Below are 20233 nucleotides of genomic sequence, written 5' to 3'. Positions count from 1 at the left end.
CATTTTCAAATAAGAGAATGGCAACTGAGAAAAGAAATGTTAATTACACCTAAAATATCTTTTAGAGGGATTTTCACTCCATGACCTTCTGGACACTCTTCAGTGCTGCAGACTTAATCCTGCGTTTAGTCAGAGATCCATTTCTCGTCAGGGGAAAATCCCAAACAAGAAGAAATCCTGAAAAACTAATGTTTCTTCAGAGTGATGGAGATGAGGGCATTCAGCCAAGCATTGGCATGTACTGAGCATTAGCTGCGTGTAATGTCTTATGTGGGATTGTCAAAGAGTTCTCCGAGAAAGGCTACATCTGCAGTCAAAACAGTGTTATAACTGATCATCCTGCCCAGCAAGGTGCTAACATGGATCACATCATTCTGGATGTCACTTACTCTCTCTCTTAACAGCAGTCTCAATGCCTAGCTTTCCAATCTGGTTTTGACCACAAATGACTTCCTCCAGAACATTCTCGGAGCTCGTGCCCCTCATCTGCACAGAAACATACGGTGTATCCCACAGCCCATCACAGGGTGGGTCCAGTCGGGCATTCAGAGCTTTTCTTCCTAAAGCAAATACCTCTTTTCCATTGTTGACAGAAAATTATCCTCATAATATGATTTAGAAATCCATTAGCTCCTGGTAAAAACCTTTGGCACAATAAATATGCAGAAGAAATACTAAAGGATCGAGCTTTGTTGATTGAAGCTTGCTTGCCTCTGTTCACACAGAGTGGCAAAGGGCTCAGGGAGCTGAGTTGTCCCTGACCCTGGTGGATCAAATTATGCATTGTGAAGGCATGCAAAGCATGTGGCCAACCTATTCCTGAAGAATCCATTTATAAGACAGATGATGACATCATGGGTAAAAAAAGCTTATGTTTTAATTGAGGAAATGTGCAGGTCAGCAGCTTACTCCTCTTTCGGTGACTTCGGAAGCAGCACTTCTGTCTCCCACAGAGGCTCCTTTCAGTGGGAGGTCCTGCAGTAATGATCCAAAACTAACTTGCTATTTGAGTGTTTACTTTCAAGGGACTTCCTATTTTCTCACTCTTTGCTTTCGTTTAGTGCTAGAATCTTCTCCTATGGCCTGCTGTGTTCTAGGCTGCAGATTCATTCTTGTCCCAGAGTTTCCTTCCCCAGGCAGCCATCTTCCAGTGGTTTTGATTTCCTTGATGAGGAGCAACGTTTTTGGTTCTTGTTTTTGGGTTTTTTTAAATGCATTTAGCCTATCATGTATCATTCATTGATTAATATTATTAACAGCAATTTGGAGATATTTGATGTAGTTTTAGAGGGAATGATTTTGTGGCTGCTTTGAAATGGCTGAAATTAAGCATTTTAATTATATACTGGCTGGTTTTGCCACCTTATGTATGAAGATTTTGTGAGTCTTGTAAGCAGGTTTTAAATTTTGCTCAAGAAGCATGCTTAATAGCCTTGGGAGAGAGGGACAAAAGGCTTGAAGTTGATCCTTGTAACCCCTGGTCTTTGTGCACTGGGATGTGCCCACTCTGTCTTGGTAACCAGATAGAGGAAAATGTATCAGCTGCTTTAACTCACAAACCTCCTGTTGTGTTTACAATGGAACGTGAATGAATACTAAATAAGCAAAAAGCTTATTTAATAAATACTGAGCAGAGCAGGTACAGCCTTTAGACTTCTGAACACAACCTGTGGCACATGGAAGTCTGGCCTGCTTACCTCAGGGTTAGACCTCTAGTTTCATCCTTATATTTTTTCATGAACAAATTATTTAATCTGCTACTCTGTTCCTCCATGGGGAAATAGGAAAATAAAATTACAATTTCCCTTTCTACTTGCAAACCCTTTCTTCCTAACAGAACATTATATATTTAACATCTAGTTTTATTAAAAAAAAAAAAAAATCCTTTGTTATGAGACAACATTTATATGCAGTAGTGCTTACCAGTGGGGAATATTCTCTTTTGAAACAATAAGGAGGATCTGATACCACCAAACTAATCCATTAACTGCTCTTCTGATCAGGAGCAGCAAATTCACTGTTTAAATACGTAAGTTATATAAAAGTGGCACTGTGGAAATTTCTGTTGTCTCCAATTTCACACTTAAATGCATGTAGGAGTAACTAGCTTGTTATTCCAGCTCTCAGCCCCACAAGCTCTGACAGTCAGATTGGATTCCATCTGTCACACTTGCAAACACCAGCGTGCCAAAAAAGCCCTTGTTTGTACCCCTATAATCCTGCTGTGTATTTCTGTAGGTGTAGTTGAGAGAAGTTAAGAAAAAGTATCCTGAACAAGGAACATCCAGAACCTTTTACTCTAGAATTTGAACTGCTTTGCCTGAGTTTTCTTGATGCCAAATCTCTCTAATGTCTTTTCATTTTAATGCCTGCTATACATGATTTTATTAGGTTTTTAATCTTTAGCAGTAGATTATGTCTGTGTTGGGATAATCAGAACAAACTACCGCTCTCCTACTGTGCTACTAATACTGGCTGGTGAACCCAAATTCTTTGTCATTAAGCGAGAGGTTGACTGCTTTCTGCAACTGGCAAAGTTCTTTCAGTTTAGGTCCAATGTTTTAAAATTACTTTGTTTGTTGTTGGTTTTTTTAACAGAGTATGCTTCTGCCGGCTCACTCTTTGATTACATTAATAGTAACAAAAGTGAAGAGATGGATATGGATCATATCATGACCTGGGCAACTGATATAGCTAAAGGTAAGCAAGATGAGTGGTGCATTACTGTCCTACACAGCCAACAAAGTGTACAGCAGGACATACTTTACCTATGAAGTCAGGAAAGCCTTCCTCTACTTCCTTATTCAAGTTGTAAAAAAAGCCCCAAACAAAACAACAACAAAAAACCCCCAAACGTAAAAAAAAAAAGAAAAAAAAAAAAAGAAAAAAAAAGACACCTCATTCACTGTGCTTTTTAATATGTTCCTTGGTTGTTATGAATCCAAAATAATTTCTGGAGTGAAAATGGCTTCTATGAGCCAGTTTTACTTCTGGTTTGCCCCTAAGTCCCAAGAGTATAATTTTTCAGATGTAGAGTAATTATGAGGTAAAGTGCATAATTATCCTTGTATTTTATTTGAATTGGGACATTTAAAGAAGCTAAGGGCTTATTCTCAGTAAACATACTGAAATTCTCCAAATAGTAATGCAGAACAAGCTGTTTTTTCCTTTGTGTTCTCTATGACCACACAAGAATTAGTGTAAACTAATGAATGAATAGTAAACTCATATCTTGGCATCCTTGTGTAGACAACACCTTAGAGAAATATGACATTTCTATGTCATAACTAAATATGACATTAAAAAGCATTAACATACCCATATAGACACTCTGAGAGATACATGAGCTTTACTCGGTGTTTTTCACGCAAAGTAGTTAGGGAAAGCTTTGCTTCTCCTGCAGCATATTAATACGGCAAACAGGTATGCAAAATCATAATGAGGACAATTAATGGGAGCCAGAAAACATGACTGCTGATAGGTGATGACCATGCTCAGCTTGCCTTACCAGATTGTTCCCTTGTTTTGTGTAGGAATGCACTATTTACACATGGAAGCTCCAGTCAAAGTAATCCACAGGGATCTGAAGTCCAGGAATGGTAAAGTAGCAAAACACTGAAACACTCTGCGTTTGCTGTTACCTGTTAATGTGGCATTTACATCTGTACCTGAGCTTTGTGAACATGCAGAACTAACTAATGTCTTGGCTGTCATCAAGCTGCACTAGGAGTTGTTGAGGCACAGAAGAGCCTGTTCCCTCCTCCCCATCCTGAGCCTGTCTGAGCTTTGTTAGAGTCCCTGGCATCATTTAGAGCGCTGTGGAGGGCTCTTTCAAGTTGTGTCTTACTGACTGTGATTGTACCCATCTTATCAGCTGTCAGACATTGCCTGGACACTCCTCACTTCCTTTTTCTATTTGGAAAGGTTGAGTACCAGGAAAGGCTGACAGACACCAGACACTATAAGGATAAGGCCTGTTATTTCTTTTCTGAAAATCTTGTCTTTACTGTGGCCTGTTTTCAGGTTTGACAGATATTCATGCTTTTGAGTAATATGCACTCAGTGTGGAGCTGCACTGGTTAGTCTGTACTTTGCCGTTGAAGACCATTTATGAAATTTGCTGAATGTTGCCTTTTAACTGAAACTTTCAAAACTAGTAGTGGAGTGAGAGGGACACGGATTTTAATAATACACACAGGGAGATGATAGTGAAGAAGAGTGTAGATTGCACCTCAGTTCTAAGTTTTCTCCTTTTATTAATGAATCTTTCAGAGAGCTTCTTGTTAAGCCTAACCACATTAGGGAGAATGGAGTTTATCTGTATTTTAGCTATAGTTGTGTTACTGTCTTTGAACTCAGTAATGCCTGAAAGTTTGCGTTTGTTCAGAGGCTTCCAGGTGTTCGGCAGATCTTCTCTAAAGCTTCTCAGAGAAACCAGGATGATCATGCATGTGTGCATGCTCAGGTGCTGGCTCATCATAGGATCATTTTTCTTGATAAAATGCAAAGTCTTTTGCTGTGAAAATGTACTGTGTTTGTTCATAATAGCATTCTTGTAAACTATTGTTTTTTCATTTTCAGTTGTTATAGCTGCTGATGGCGTGTTAAAGGTATGAACACTTTAATTATTTGTAGAGAGATGCTGCTGTTTAATGAATGAGGTTGATAGTCTTAATATCTGTTTATTTTTTATTTATTTTTGCCAGATCTGTGATTTTGGTGCCTCGAGGTTCCACTCCCATACAACACACATGTCATTAGTGGGCACTTTTCCATGGATGGCCCCAGAAGTTATCCAAAGTCTCCCAGTGTCTGAAACATGTGACACATACTCATACGGAGTGGTGAGTGCCTCTCATTTCCCCATGTGTGTGTAACAGATCTCTAGTGTAACAGAATTTATGTGATGTAAGAACAACAATTCTAAATAAGGACAACAAAAAATATCACTCTCTCAAGACTGACCCATAATTTATAATTACATGTTTGAAAATTATAGGAAGAACAGTGTCTTGCATGTTTAGTAAGATCATTATCTGATTAGATTAGCAGCATGCCAGTGTGGGAAGCGCATGCTTTACCACAAGTATTCGGCATATGTCTGAAAGGATAACAGGAGCCACTGAACAATCTACATCATGAATCTCTGCTTGTGTTTTTTAATAAAAACAGAAGAGAAGAAGATTGTGTTGCAATAGGTGTAGAACAGAATGAACTGATTTGGATCTCACTTTCCATAAAATGGAGTGTCACTGATTTTATAGTGAAAACTAAGGCACTTCTCCATGCTTAATTGTTTAAAAGACACTGCTATAATTAGCTGTGAGACTAGAGACTGTACCTCTTGTGGAGGTAGAGGCCCCATCTAAAAATATAGAAAAGGCCAGCATGGCTTTGCCATTTTTCTGAAGGGTGAACAATCAGTTACAGTTCATCAGAATTTTGGGTTTGCAGTTACAGTAATGTGGAGTATTTTACTCTGTCCACAGTTAAACTCTAATTTGATTTTGCTCTGCAATACAAAATAGGCTAGAAATACCCCTACTGGTCAGACCAATTGTATGCCTAGGCCGGTAGCCTTTCTCTGGCAGAATAGTAATGAATACTTTGGGGAAAAAAGGAAAGGAAGTGGGGTTGCAGTTTCCGTGCATATCTGTGTATTAACCGTTTTTGGTTTTGGCTTTAACAGTGGGTGGCAGAATGGGGAACTCTCTCAGTATCTGTCAAGTATTGCCTCTCTCTTTGAGAGATGGGAGGAGATAGATGTGAGGGAGGCACTATGGTTTTAAGCTAGCACCATGGCTATACACAGCTAAGTTGATGTCCCGATGGAAAATTACTTAAACTTTTTGCTGAACAGTTGTTTATAGTGAAGAGAATATGAGAAATATATGTGATGTCACTTACAAATGAAAAGTTGAAGGTTTGCAAAGAGGGAGAAAAGCCTGTATTGGCAGATTCAGAATCCTTGCTTGCTTAACTGAACTAGTCACAAACAGTAAGAGAATATAAGCTCACAAATGTAAATGTTAATGTAAACTGTTACTGGAAGCAATCACATATTATCCACTGAAGGGAAACATTCCAGTTTCAAAACAAAGCAAAAATGTTAGAGGAGAAATTCAAAACATGGTCTTATAGTTCAAACTGCTCACATAGTCATCTTGGTGTGAATTGACTTCAAGTAACATTCTAGAAGTGGGAGAAGGTAAGAAATTGTTTAATATCTTATTATGTCAAAACAGAGTATTGGGAACAGTAAGTTGCACGTAATTTGTTTTTCCATGTCCAAAAAGTAAATCTCCTTTGACAGTTTGCTTGGAGGTGAAACTCAACTACCCTCTGTATGAAAACAATTCAGTGTTACTAGAATATTTTAATGTGGTTATGGGTGTATAGTGCTACTTTAGTATACCTAATAATATTTGACCCACATCTTTTAATATATTGGTTTTGGGCTAACGTGTTCTACTGTGGGTTGAAGCTTACGAATTCATAAGCACTTAGGAATGATTTTGTCTTTTTATAACTCCAATCTTGGAACACCATCATTTTCAGAGGAGATATAGGGGTAGAAATGAAGAGTGGCAGTGGCCCACGTTCTCTGTTGATGAAATTACTGACATAATGGGGTTATACCAGCAAGAAATTGTCCAAATATAACATTGAAAGTTGGAATCTCCCTATAATAAGTGTTAGACTATCAGAGAATTAGCTAGGAGACTGAAAACAAAAAATCTTAGAAAGGGTATTTTTGTCTCTTCAAATTATTATTGTCTATAAAAACAAAATTTAAAGATTCTCTTTTCAAAGCCTAACACTTGCCAGCAGCTGTTGTGCTAGAGACACAAATCTGCTTTTCTTCAGTTAAAGTCCTGTTAACAAAGAACAGAATCCTTTCAAATGTAAACTGATAAGATGCTAGGAATAGATACTCTGTTTGCAATATTTGTTGCCTTCCCCATTGTTTTCTTTAATTTATTTTCTGATATTCTTTTTTCCTGACTGGCTCTTCTTTCTACAAACCAGTCTGTGATTTTAAATATTCTGCTGAAGATGTGTGAGAGCTTTTTTCCATAAAGTGTGAAAGTCTTTCTGCAGCATTATAGGTCTGAGTTGTTCCTCAGCTGAAATGAATTTTCCCCTTTGTGACCAGTTGCATACATGTTTATAGCTAACATTCAGATTAGTTTGTCCCGCTTTTCATGGATGGTTAAACAGGTCCATATATTCTCTTTGAGATATAGAGTAAGTAATTTAAAATACTGCAATGAAATGTTAAAGCTAAATGTTCCAGGAGACTTGTTACAACACAAAGACAGATCTTGCACTGTCCTTCAGCCATGCTGTGATTCTCTTTTCTAATCCATTTCCAAATCCATACTCTAAACAGATACCAAGTGTTACAAATGATCAACATTTGTAACAAGAAATTGACTTACATGTCATTGTGTGTGTTGCTCAGAAAGGATTCCTTACTTCTCTTCCAGATATGAAAGTATATGTGGAATGGCAGTGTTCATTCTAAAAGCTGTTTTGAAATCATGAAGATACAAGCTTGGAATATGTTATCCTGGAAAAATTGTTTGTGGTGCACTGCAGTGTGTCTTAATGTCTCAGTATAAATGTGTTTAATCATAGAAAGCTTATGCAATGTAGCTGAATTATTTTAACACAAGAACAAAAAAAGTAAAGCCATTAATTAGCTATTGGTAGCTCAGAGACTGCTGTTAAATGTAGCAGCTGTTATGCTCCTAGCAATAGTTCATACATTGCTTTAGCTATGAGAACATATGTTATTTATAGAGGGAATGTTGGCCAGCTCCAGGGGTTATCCCTTACTCTTTTTGAAAAGAATTATGAGATCTTTAACTTCCAGTTGGATCAGTGCAGAGAAGACTGACCTAATTTTCATGCCTAAGGGCAGTACCTCTAAGAGAGCAACACTTTCTGCTCATGCTGTATTTCTGCTAATTGTGGCTCCTCATCCTCATCTGTGAACACTTTCCTACCAAGAGAAAACTTTTTTTTTCTCCAGTGCAGATATTCAGAGTGTTTGCTTTTTCTCAAATTACTAATTTGAATGTTCCCTATCCTGTATGGCACTTTGAATCTTTGTTAGGTTTGCACTGGGGTGGGGATGTGAGGGTTTTGTTGTTTTGTGGAGGTTTTTTTTCCCTTTTGGTTATTGTCACATAGTTGAGAGGATAAGAATTGAAATGCACAGCTGAGCTGACAGAAGTAAGTGTGTGAGTTTTTTCTGAAGATCATATAATTTTTATTCTCAGATTCATGTATAGGATGAACAATCATACATTTGTCTGTCTTTTCTGTTTCTCTGAATGCAAAGAAGAGCCCGATATCTTCAGAGGCCACAGCTTACAGACCACTACATTCAATGATCTTGCTTTGTTTTCAGTCATTGTGTCTAGCTTGGCTGTTTCTCTGTGAGCACCTGCTGTCCGTCACCACAGAGATGCTATGTGATCAGGAAAGCAGGTGATCCTCACCATCAGAGATGGGAGGGGAAGTGAACCATGTCAGTATCAAGTAAATTACACCAGAAATGGAAGACAGATTGGTTTCCATATGAGGTGAGCTGGGGAGCCAGTTCTGAAAATGGACAGAGTGTATCTTGCAATAAAGAGCCCGGGGTAAGTCAGGTTGAGGTGCTTTCTCTGCTGCTGAATGACCCTGGGGACAGGAAGAAACAAATTGGAATGCAAAAGATGCCTATTTGCTGCTTTTTGAAAGACTGATAATGCAATCATTCACCATAGCTGATGGTTCAGGGTAGCTAATTCATGAGATGGGGTTGAAGCTCCTATGAAATGGAAGACAGAGACATGTTACCATTGGAAGGAAAGGCTTTATCTACACACCATTGGCCTGAACATGAAATTTGCACTGTTAGAATATTTTCTAAACCTGTGTAAATAAATGCAAGGATTTCTGACATCCCACTTTTGTATCTTTTACTTTCTTCTACTATTAGTAAAAAATAAGGCTTGAAGATAAATTTTTCATTTTGTGTCGGATGACTGTTTTTCTCTTGAGTTATGTGCAGTCTTGAAGTGTTTTAAGCTAGCACTGTTACTTTAGGAAGGCAGTGGAAATAAACACTAAAGGTGTCATGATAGAGGAATTCAGTGCAAAACGTTCTGCACAAACTTATGTGCTTGAGTGAAACAAAACATCCCTTACAATTTACAGTCTTCTGAAAGAAAGGTAGCAGAGCAATAGAGTTTTCCTGCTCAAGGCTCTTGGAAATGTTTAACAGGCATTTCATTATGTTCTTTACTTGGAAGATGTATTTAGATATTGCTCTGTCTGATGTCCAGACTTGAGTTTCTCTGTGGTTTCCTGGTACAGCCATACAGATGAGGTGGTTCTGCAAGGCTGCTCAACTGCATGTTTGATTTGGTCCAGGGGCTTTTGTTTTAAACTGGCTGTTTTGTACGCTGCTTTGCTTGTCTGAAGTACATGGGACTGCTAAATTATTTCCTTCTCTCACAGTTAAATTTCCTTCTCTACCAGTAGAGAGGTGATAATTGAAATTACAAACTGAGATGCCTTTTTTTTTTCCCTCTAAACGGAATTAATTGAGACAAACAGGAGAGTTGAATACCTCTATTATAGCTTCCCCCATATATTTCTTATTCTCAGGAAAACTATCTCTTTATTTAAGATACCCTTACCTTTACTAATCAGTCTTCTGACTCAAGCAGAATTATTCAAATAGGTCTATTGATGTGGTACCCTGTTCATTTGATTAAAGGCCCAACTCTGCTTCAGTACATTTTTTTTTCTGCTTGAGCAGCATCTGCCAATATTCTCGCATTTTCTTTGTAATTACCTTCATAGCTGGCCAGAATCCATTCAAAACAATGTAGCTGGAATAAGCCTGGGTACTAACCCCAATAGGGAGGATATAGAGACTTGCATAAGGATCTTAATGCATTTGTCAGATCCTACATAAATTATGTCTTTTCTGTTGATGTACTTGGTATATGAGCAGAATAAAAAGTTTTTATGTAGGTATTTGTAACAAGATATGTATATAAAGGTTTTGATTTAGAAAAAAAAAAAAGGGAAAAAAAAAGACAAAAAAAAAAGACATAGACAAGTGTTGATACAAAGTGCCTGTTAATTTGATTGAACTCCAGTATGTAGTCCCAAAGGCAAAAAAGCAAGTTGGATTCATTGACTTGAAGCCTTTTTGGTGATGTCAAAGATGCCAGAGTGACTTAGATTCTCAGGTACTGTGTTAACAAAATGCTAAAAGCATATGAAATTGGGAGATCTTTCTATATCTAAGGACAGTGCATCTATAAAATACCAAGGAGAACAGGATAATTTTCTGTATGCTGTATATTGTTTGGTTTAACATAATCACATACTTGGAGATAAATAATTACAATTTTGCTTACAAAATTATATTTAATATTTTCATAGGTGTATCATAGGAGCAAAATACCTTTTGGATCATATTCTGACTACTGAGAAGCACTAGTTGCAATCATATAGAAATATTTTTAAATGCAAAATGACTACAAAGTGAAGATGTGTCTAGTTGGGGCTGAGAAGTAGAGGAGGAGTTCACTGTCTTCCCAGGTCTCAACTGCCAAATGTGAACTTTATAGTGTAAAAAGAAAGTGTAAAAAGCATTTTCCATGGCTTTCACAAAATTGCAGGCATTAGACCCCACACAACCCAGTTTTTCATCTGGGCTTTTCTGTAGAGGAAAAAGCAGAAGCATTCAAATTAATTTAGTGAGAGGATCTTGCACACAAACACTGGTCCAAGTTCCTGCAAATGGAAAATGGTTGCCTGATAATTGGATACAGAATAGTGCTGTATCAAGGTTTAATAATGTATTTAAAATACAAAGTACAGAAATAAAAATTCTTTTCTCTTTTTCTGTTCCAGGTTCTCTGGGAGATGCTAACAAGGGAGGTCCCCTTTAAAGGCTTGGAAGGATTACAAGTAGCTTGGCTTGTAGTGGAAAAAAACGAGGTAAGACTACGTTTCTACATTCAGGTACATAGATCAGAAAACAGTATTGGGGTTTTGCAAAAGACTTTTTCATCTTCTTCAAATTGAAAGTAAGTTCACGCGTATGGAAAGATTAGCAGTAGGAGCTAACACAAAGGGTCAAAGTGATGTTATTCCTCATGAATGGACCCTTTACATCTAATTGTTGCAGCTTCACGTCGTGATGCTGTAGATCAAAAATTGTACAAGTACTGTACTAGTTTCTCAGTCTCAATTGTAAAACCTAGGGGTTTGTTCTTAGTGATGAAAGAAGCCATTGCGTCCAAGGTAGGGGAACAGTTTAACTCCATCTCCTGCGTTTAGGACATCTTTTTACTGGCCGGGAGTTGATATATCTGTAAGAGACCTTCAGCTACTTCAACTTAACTCTCCCAGCAGGAGTCACTATAGTACAAGAAACTGCCGCTTAGATGAAAATTTCAAAAATAAAAGAAGAAAAATAGTTTTAAAAAAAGAGAGAAATTACAGTTTTGCCACCTACGTTCAACACTACATTGAAGATGAGCTCCTCACTGGTATCGGCAAGGCTGTGGCATAGCTGCAAGCCTCCTCATGCAGAGTCTTTCCATTTCAAAAGCACTTCAGTGGTGTAAACACCGTTTGTACAGTGTCCCCAGCCTCGCTTTTCTTCTTCTCACAAATTGAGGCTTTCAGTTAGTTGGGCATGTGAGCGTATATCTGAACACATAGTCCCTTGATATCAAAGACAGTAACTACATTTAAAAAACATTTAAAGTTGTGACTGTACCACACACAGACAAGCATGGAAATCCTCCACAAAGATGAAACCTCCTCTATCTAGACACAGTGGAAGCTTGGGAAACATTACAATGGCAAGGCAGTGGCTGTACAGTACAGATTCCTATTATTCTACATAAACTGTTTCTCAAAATGCCTCAGAGTTAAACAGAGGAGTTAGGTTTCCTCCTCTTAGTTTAATATTTTTTGTTGATGTTTTTTTTCCCCCTCTCTTTTTTTCTTCTATTTGAGGACTGGATTAATTCCAGTGAGTGGTACTGTGATATACCAATTAGTTGGAAATGCTGCATTAATGGTGTGAAGCTAAAGACCGTGGTCTTCTACAGCATTTATTAGAACAAGAGGCACAGACTCTTTCTCCTAGTTAAGGAAAAGCCTCATACATGAGTTTGAAGGAGGAACCATAAAGCCTTCTATGAACAGTATTGCATTCCTATGTCTAGTATGTGCAGTTTTATGTAAGTTGTACAGAGTGGCCTTGGGAATGTTGCAAAGAGATGTAGTCATGTGCTGAAAGATGTCAGAGGGTACAACACACATTTCTGTACAGTTTTCAAGAGCAAGGAACAGTGTAAAATACAGTATGAACAAAATGTAGACATGACGACTATTTTACTCATGGCTGAAGAAACCTAAGGGGTGACATGTTCAGAGCCAGCTGTTTGTCTGCCAGGTACCACTAGCCTGTTGCTACCATCTTCTTTGGAAGGGTGCCAAGGAGCTTAGAGGGCATTAGCACTTGCTTACATAGTTTTTATTTTTTCTGGCCATGACTTAGGGAACATGCCCAGCATAAGCCTTGCAAAAGTCAGCTTGTGCTACTTTTCTTCATAGTTTCTCTGTCCCAAAGCAAGTGTGCGGGTCAGGTTCTGCTCTCAGTTCAATCTGTTGACATCAATGGGGCTTCCTTTTTCCAGTTCACAACAGAACTGAATCACTGTTGAGCCAGTCCTTCATTTTTTGCACTGCAAGTCTCCTGTTGAAATTGGTGTGGGACTGAGGCCAAAGCATGATTGCGTAGGGTGAAAAATCCCTCTTTGCAAAGCCTGAGCCCAACAAATGAAGTGGATTTTAATGATTCTGTATGGGTCTTTTTCAACTCTCTGCTTAGTTTCACAATGTTCTTTTTATTCTGGTAGTTTGTATATAATTATATATTTTTTTAATCCAGAAAAGAAAAACATGACAGTTCAAATTATGCTAGGTGTAATCTCATAATAAATTACCACTGAGAAACGTCATCGTTATTGTAGTATGACAATTTTGGAACCTGCTACCTCTATAATACATGGCAGATAACATTCTGCACAAGTGAGACATATGAATGGTGAGTGCAACTCATTTTCCACCTCCTGGAACAGTGAGGGTTACAAACAGACAAATACTGTAGCAAGACTAGCCAGTGTATTTTTAGGCTAATGACTCAACCAGAGATCAAGCACCAGTACAATTTGTTTATGCATTGTGCAAATTTCTGTGTATTTCTTGCACAGAAAGCTTTGCACCTTAAGGTATTACATTATTTTAGTAATCATACTCCTGCAGTGCCTGGCTGTGCATCTCATGTTTCCAGTTTTCATGGTGTTCAAATACTTGTGCAGCAGAATTTGTTAACTCTTACTTTGGCTGCTGTGGCTTGTAAGGCTTTGCAGGTCACACTGCAGTAATATAATGGTACAAATTGACACAACTTGCTCTGCTTTGCTTCCGGAGTACCAGGAGTAGGACAGACCAAAGGGTCTTCCTGGCAGGTTGGTCTGAACAGGACTGTAATACCTGTTTCTCACCTGTTACAGAACAGGGAACCCTTTTTCCACCTTGATCCCTCTTATATTTGGGTGCATTTTTACTGAGACTGGTTTTTTATCTACATTTTTTTTAATTGATTATGAAACATCTGAAGTCAGTTAACTGCCTTAGTGAGAGCAGAGGGATATCCTTATATGTGTAATGTTGTTGGGATGCATGTTTAATCTCAACTGGAGAGGCTTTGGTATCTGGGTGTGTAAATCCATGATTTACTTCTAGGCTTTCCAGTGTGGAGGCAGAGTCTTGAAGCTAAAAGTCCTCTAAGACTGACTGAGGGAATCTTTTCATGGTTTAAAACTCTCTGCAAAGGAAACCAAATAAGCTTCAAACTAACTCTCTGTAGTCAGTGGTCTGGGCTATAACCAGCAACTCCTTGTCTTCAGTCATCAGGAAATATTTATATGAGTTCACTGTGCTCTGTGAGTGCTCTCAGAGATCTGCATGTCCTCATTAATCCTTCTGACCACAGGCTCATGAAACGTCTCTTGTGTCATGTAGAGCTTCACTTAACTCTTTTTAACTCAGTTAATGTAATCTATATTTCAGCCATTTGTTGTATCAAAACTGATTGTAGTATTGTACAGCTGAATCATCTGTGTGAGAGAAAGGAATTAAGGCATGCTGTACATTATACCTATCTCAACAAGCATCTTCGAATACCATGCAGTAACCTGCACAAACTACTATGTTTTACTTTTAATAGTTGTTTGCCTTGTTTTTACTTCCTTGTCTCTGTCTCTAAGCTTTCTTAAGCAACTCCATTTGTGCATTTGTTCTATTCCTTCTTTATAGGTCTCGTCTTGCTAGTGTTAGTAGTTTTGATTTTTCTTTTTAATATGTCAGTCCTCAGTTTTATATTGCATTTAAAAGAAAGAAGAGTGTGTTTTACTTCTTTTAATTGCATTGCTTTTATAGGAAATCTGTTAGTAGCAGTTTAAAGGGAAATACTTCCAATGACTGGTACATTCTTTCTCCTTTAGAGATTAACCATTCCAAGCAGCTGTCCCACAAGTTTTGCAGAACTGATGCACCAATGTTGGGATGCTGATTCAAAGGTAATTTAATTTGTGTTCGATATCTATACCACCACCCCACCCCACTTCCCCAGCTTGTTTTGCTACAGTGTGTTAGTGTTTCTTTGGGGGACAAGTCCCAACTAACACCATGGTTGCACGCTAGCAGACACATTTCTTCACAAATATAGCTGAGACAGTCTTTTTTTAATGTGTTTACATATTTATACTGAAGTATCTCTCTTTCGCTTTTAATCAAGAGTTATTACACTACTCAAGACAATGCCTGTAAATAGGGTGAGATGGCAAGAATGTAGCCGTTTTGGAGCAATTGAAAAATTGTTATTTTCTATTTTCTTTCCATAGTTCATAGCTAATCTTACCTGGATGTATGTGAGCATCATGTATGATATATCTATTTCAAGGTCCAACTTTGATGCCTTCCTTGTGTTGAAAACATGTAAAGAATAAGTTAATCTATAAAATGTGGGTAGGACCAGCAGCAACATATTCTAAATTAATGTTAAACCTTTTCTAATTGTTTCCCTTAGGACTTTGAATAATGATCTTCGTAATGATTGTACTGTAAAAATATAATAATAGAAGTACTGTAATATAGTGTTTAACCATGAAAACAGAGTAAAAATATAACTTAAAGAGCCAGACCATTGTCACTATTAATCTGCCCCTGGCTGGAAAGAGCCTGTGGGCACATCAGCATTATTACCAAGTATCAGCATCCATTTCCTTTGCCTATGAAGATATTTGAGAGAGAGAAGGCTAGGAAAGGAAAGGAAATGATGCTCTTTTTCTCAATTCAAGGTACCAGCAAGAACTTTCTCCCTTTAATCTCATAAGAAAGTTAGCTACTACTTCAGAGAGACTAAGATTAATCCTAAGGTGAATTTTTCTGCTTTGGTGCTCTCAAGCTAGAACTTGTTATCACCAGAGTAGCCATAAAAGAGCAGTATGAGAAAGGAAATTTCCCTTCTTGATTTCTTTTTTTTTTTTAAGCAAGGAGTTCTTTTCCTACAGAATGGATCTGGCAGCCTGAGATCCATCATCAGTGTGTGGTTTCCACATGAACACCCATTTAAATGCCATTCCCCTAATGTCTCCCTCTTTATCCTCTCCACAGAAGGGAGAGGAGAAAAATGCTTTGAGTCTTTGAATCTACAAGTAGACTTTAAACAGTCTACTTGTAGTTCTAGGTTAGTAATTAGTGAAGAGCACTTTCCAGTGGTAACTACATATCTTTAATAACTACTGCCAAGCATCAGCATTGCTACCAAATGCCACAGAATAAGAATTACTGGAGTTTCTTTTCTGTAATTGCAGGACATACTAGATCAGCTTGCTCTCTATCTTGCTCTAGCCACATATTTCAGTGTCCAGAAAGCTGTTGCTGTTTTTCAAGGAGAGGGGTAGATCTGCATGTTGTAAAGGAGGGATGTCCAACCATCAGGCTGAATTCTGCCTGCACGAGCAGAGCAGTTCACCTGGTTCCTGGGAGCATTGTTCCCAGAGACGTCGCTGATTGTGCAAAGAGTGAATCTCATGTCAGACAGGATTTTCTGACGGTCTGCTCTTTGACACTTTTTTCATGCAGCTTCTCTTCTGTTAGACAATTATAAATACATTGTTCACGTGACTGAAATGGAGTAATCTCTGGTCACAATCTGGGCGTGTGACTGACTTAGTCACGTGTTGGGAAAGAATCGCTACTTACAGCTCTCAAAAAGCCTTGATAAAAGGCTGTGTGGCCTGCATGAGCCAAAAGATGGAGCACACTCCTCTAAAATACTGCTCTGTGTCATGTTCCCTTTTTGCCAGGGTTAGCTTTAGAAAATCAGAGAGTCGGTGCATGAACAAGTTACTGAAGGTCGGGCGGGGGTGAGCTTGAGGATGTCAGCTGCTCAAAAGCAACTGCTAACGTGCATACGTTTAGCCTGCAGAAAGCATGAGGTATCTTTAGGTGGCTTACCCCTGAGAAAAGAGGTATGTGCATTTACCTTGGGGCTAAGGAATACACTTGGAGAGATGCTGCAGAGAAGCTGCTGTGTCAGACACTGCTCACACCATAACCTCCTCATGGAATGGACAGAGTTAGTAATTTTGCTTTGAATTCTTAAGAATTTCTTCATATGTGGAGAAAAATGTCTGTAGTGCATTGCTCCGCATGGTATTTGTAATGGTGGTCTTCATACAGTTTAAACCATGCTAGTTGAAACAAACAGTGCCTAGTGGGTTCAAAGTATTTTACTAAAATGTTAATTAGGAATTACTTTAAGTCAGTAATTATTAAAGAACAATCTCTGTGGTAACTAAGTATCTTAAATAACTACTTCCACATGTTAAAATCCCTACCACACAAGCTGCTTTTGCTTGGGTACTAGATAATTGTACAAACAAGGTTGCTCATCACTGATGCCTTTGTTTACTGGGGGTACTTGCTTTTGAAACACAGGTGAGTGGTTCTTTTAATTTCATCTGTTCCTTCAGTTTATTCCCACTTTAACATCAAAGATGTTTATACATTACTGAATATTTTAATGGAATTCAGAAAACTGGGAACAGAGAAGCAGCAAGAAAGGAAAGCTGTATGGATTAAATATCTTGGTTTTATGCAGACCTGCTTAGTAAGAAATACTGAGTGGAAGGAAACAGTGAAAACATTAGCCAGAATTATTTCTAGAGGGGCATACATTTTAAAGGTTTTTGTATGAGACATCACAGATATAAAGGGAAACAATTTTCAAAGGCAACTCATGCCTTGATACTTTAAGAATCTCTTAGAAGGAATGTTGCCTGTCTTTCTAGAAAGTGCTAATCTGCTGAAAATAAGACTTTTTCTAAAAAAAGCTGCTCAGCTTGGGCTCCCGATTTCAACAATCACTTCTTGCCAGTTTTAACCAAGGTATCAGTCTGCACTTAGAGTGCATTTATTACATCTGAATTTATCCTTGCCTATGGGAAAGGAACCAACAAAACCCACATGGCAGTGTAGGTTTGTGTCATCCTGTCAGCTTTACCTCCAGGGAAAGCTGGTACCTGTAAATCTGGCAGCTACAAGGCTGGTAGGGTATCTGGTTCACTGCAATTGCACAGCCAGAGATGTACGGGCTTTGTCAGTAGTGGATGGCTCTGCATTCTTTCCAGCTCTAGTTGTGCAACCTGGCAGCAACTTTGCCTGTAGTGCAGGACCCAAAGAATGTGTGTTGCTGCTCCTCCCAAATCAGTCAGTCGGTGCATTCACCCACCCTTTGTAGAAGCCCCATTCTCTGTCATTATCTCCACTCCAGTTACTCCAGGAAGGCCTGATAGTAGTGTTGACTGTGCTCACTTAGCGCCAGCCCTGCTCTCTACTTCCCAGTATACCCCCGAGAAAGGAGCAAGCAAAACTCATGGAAATGTTTTGTAAAAGAATCCTAAATAAGCCATAAAATATTGTAATTAATGCAGCATGGGGATGTTTGCCCTTCATCTCTTCCTGAAAATAGAATTAGTTTCGTAAAGGTAAATTACACACCTGCCAATCCGTTGGACAGTACGTAGCAGCAGCAGTACCCTGGTGTATTGGTGGGCAGCCATGATCTCCTGTCTGGCAGCTTCCGCACTATTTGGGAGGCTCTTTAATTCACACACCCTGGGGTGGTTACAATAGATGCTGCTGTAGCAACAGGAAGGGCATGAGGACTGTTGGAAGGTTCTCTTTCCCCAAAACTGCACCAGGGCTGTCTGTCCCACTTGGTGCCAGCGATGAATTCTGTGCTGTGTACACCCCAGTGCAGCACGCTCCCTGACCCGGGAGGTTTGTGCTCTTCCAGGGTGTGTTCCAAGGGTCTGCTCAGCCCTGGTAGGTCTAGCAACACCACACGTGGTGGGGGACGACTGCTGCCTTCCCCAGCCCCCCTGTAAATGCAGGGGGACTCTGCTGGGTTTTCACACTGGGACTAGAACAACTGCAAGCGACGTGCTGCGGAATAGCCACCGGCTGCCATGCTGCTCGGCGTGCCCAGGTTGCTGCTCCGTGGATGTTGGGCTGGGGGCCAGACTGTGTGAGCACGTGGCGGCTGGGGCAGGCACTGTCTGTTGCAAAGAAAATCTGCATAGCTCATCCAGCTGCCCATTGCTGAAATCATGGAGATGGCCCAAAAAATGACAGACAAAGCCTCCAGTTACAGCCGAATAGTGCAGCATTACAGTATAAGAGAGCCTGTCTCCCTTTTTTGTTATGCATTTGACACTTTTTCATGCTGTTTGACATTTAAAATAAAGAAATTGTCTTTCTTTTATAATGTGGAAATCACTTGGATCTTCCTGGGAGAGACACCTCAGCATTGTTCCTAATTGTTTTTGTGCTTCCAAATTAAAATGCACGTTTTAATTGCGGCATCTGTAATTTTAGCAGAAATGGTATAATTAGAGGCACGATAGAGAGCGAATGTGCATCATCCCCTTATTATGTATCTACATTTTGTTTCAACCTTTTGTCTCAACCTTGTCTGGGGTCTGTCAAACAGACTAACAGAGTCGGCGCTCTTTCAAGAAACACATTTAACTGTGGCTTTTTCAGTTTTCATTATCCTACTTCATAGCTTCCTTTTGGAACTAAGGGGAAAATAGAAAATACAGAGAAGTTTCAACTGCTCTCCATGACTAGTGAGCACAGTGGGTGCTGGATGGAGAGCCCAGGAACAGAAAGCTCAGTAAATGAGGCCAGGACAGAAGAGCACAGGCACGGCTGACAGGCGAGACATCCTCATGTCACCTCAGTCTTCACTTCTTCCCCGGCTCCTCTTGAGGTAGCTAGGTGAGAGCTGAGCTTTTTCTGGAAAGTCTGTCCTTCTCTGCAAGAAAGGAACTGCAGCCAGAAACCCATTTTTGATGGGCAGCTAATAGCTTGTTCACATATTAAAGAGTTTGTGTTACTACCTGTAAAAGGCCATCTGTCTAATTACCAATTGCTAATGGGTCTGCCTTCTCTTTTTGTTAGTAATTTCCTTCCTAGCTTCAGGAAATCTTTATTCTTTAGAATTAAGAATCTTGTTGGTTATTGATGCTACTAATGTTGTTTAATGCTCTTACTGAGTACCAAAAGGTTTTACTGGTAGATATGGGAGACTAAGCTAAGGCTCGAGTCCTACTAGCTTACATGACTTTTCCCAAACTGACCTTTTCTTCAATGGGAAGAAACAAATTTTTACAAATTTACAGTCCTCCTGTAGGATGCTGTGAATCCCAGCATCCCAGTTTCTGTTGCTTGCAATCTTTCAATTGAAAAATTCGTGCAAATAATTTTACACAGTACTAGTTGTATATGACTGCAAATGCTGTGTTTTGGTTTGGTTTTGTCTTCAGAAAAGACCATCTTTCAAGCAGATCATTTCAATCCTGGAATCTATGTCAAATGACAGCAACCTTCCGGACCAGTGTAACTCATTCCTGCATAACAAGGCAGAGTGGAGGTAAGTGTCCTTCCTCCCGAGGTGAAATTATGTGGTTTACTTTTGAAATGGTGCGAGTCCCTATTCTTCAGAAAGACATCAGACTCTGATGATGTACTGGTAGAAAATATTGTGCTTGAGGTATTTTTA

The 20233-nt window shown here is 39.0% G+C and overlaps 1 protein-coding gene across 1 annotated transcript in view; it reads left to right on the top strand.

Annotated features, from left to right (window-relative positions):
• Positions 1-20108, top strand: part of LOC104532034 (mitogen-activated protein kinase kinase kinase 20) — a 46307-nt gene extending 26199 nt beyond the window's left edge. The window contains exons 3-9 of the mRNA XM_010177115.2: positions 2599-2700; positions 3534-3599; positions 4582-4610; positions 4707-4844; positions 10930-11016; positions 14604-14678; positions 19998-20108. Coding sequence (XP_010175417.1) covers positions 2599-2700; positions 3534-3599; positions 4582-4610; positions 4707-4844; positions 10930-11016; positions 14604-14678; positions 19998-20108 — 608 coding nt within the window. The remainder of the gene's footprint in view (positions 1-2598; positions 2701-3533; positions 3600-4581; positions 4611-4706; positions 4845-10929; positions 11017-14603; positions 14679-19997) is intronic.
• Positions 20109-20233: the final 125 nt, after the last annotated feature.

Source organism: Antrostomus carolinensis, unplaced genomic scaffold (genome assembly GCF_000700745.2).
Source record: "Antrostomus carolinensis isolate BGI_N321 unplaced genomic scaffold, ASM70074v2 scaffold48651, whole genome shotgun sequence".
In the NCBI taxonomy this organism is placed as follows: domain Eukaryota; kingdom Metazoa; phylum Chordata; class Aves; order Caprimulgiformes; family Caprimulgidae; genus Antrostomus; species Antrostomus carolinensis.
This window is presented reverse-complemented; position numbering and strand designations above follow the sequence as displayed.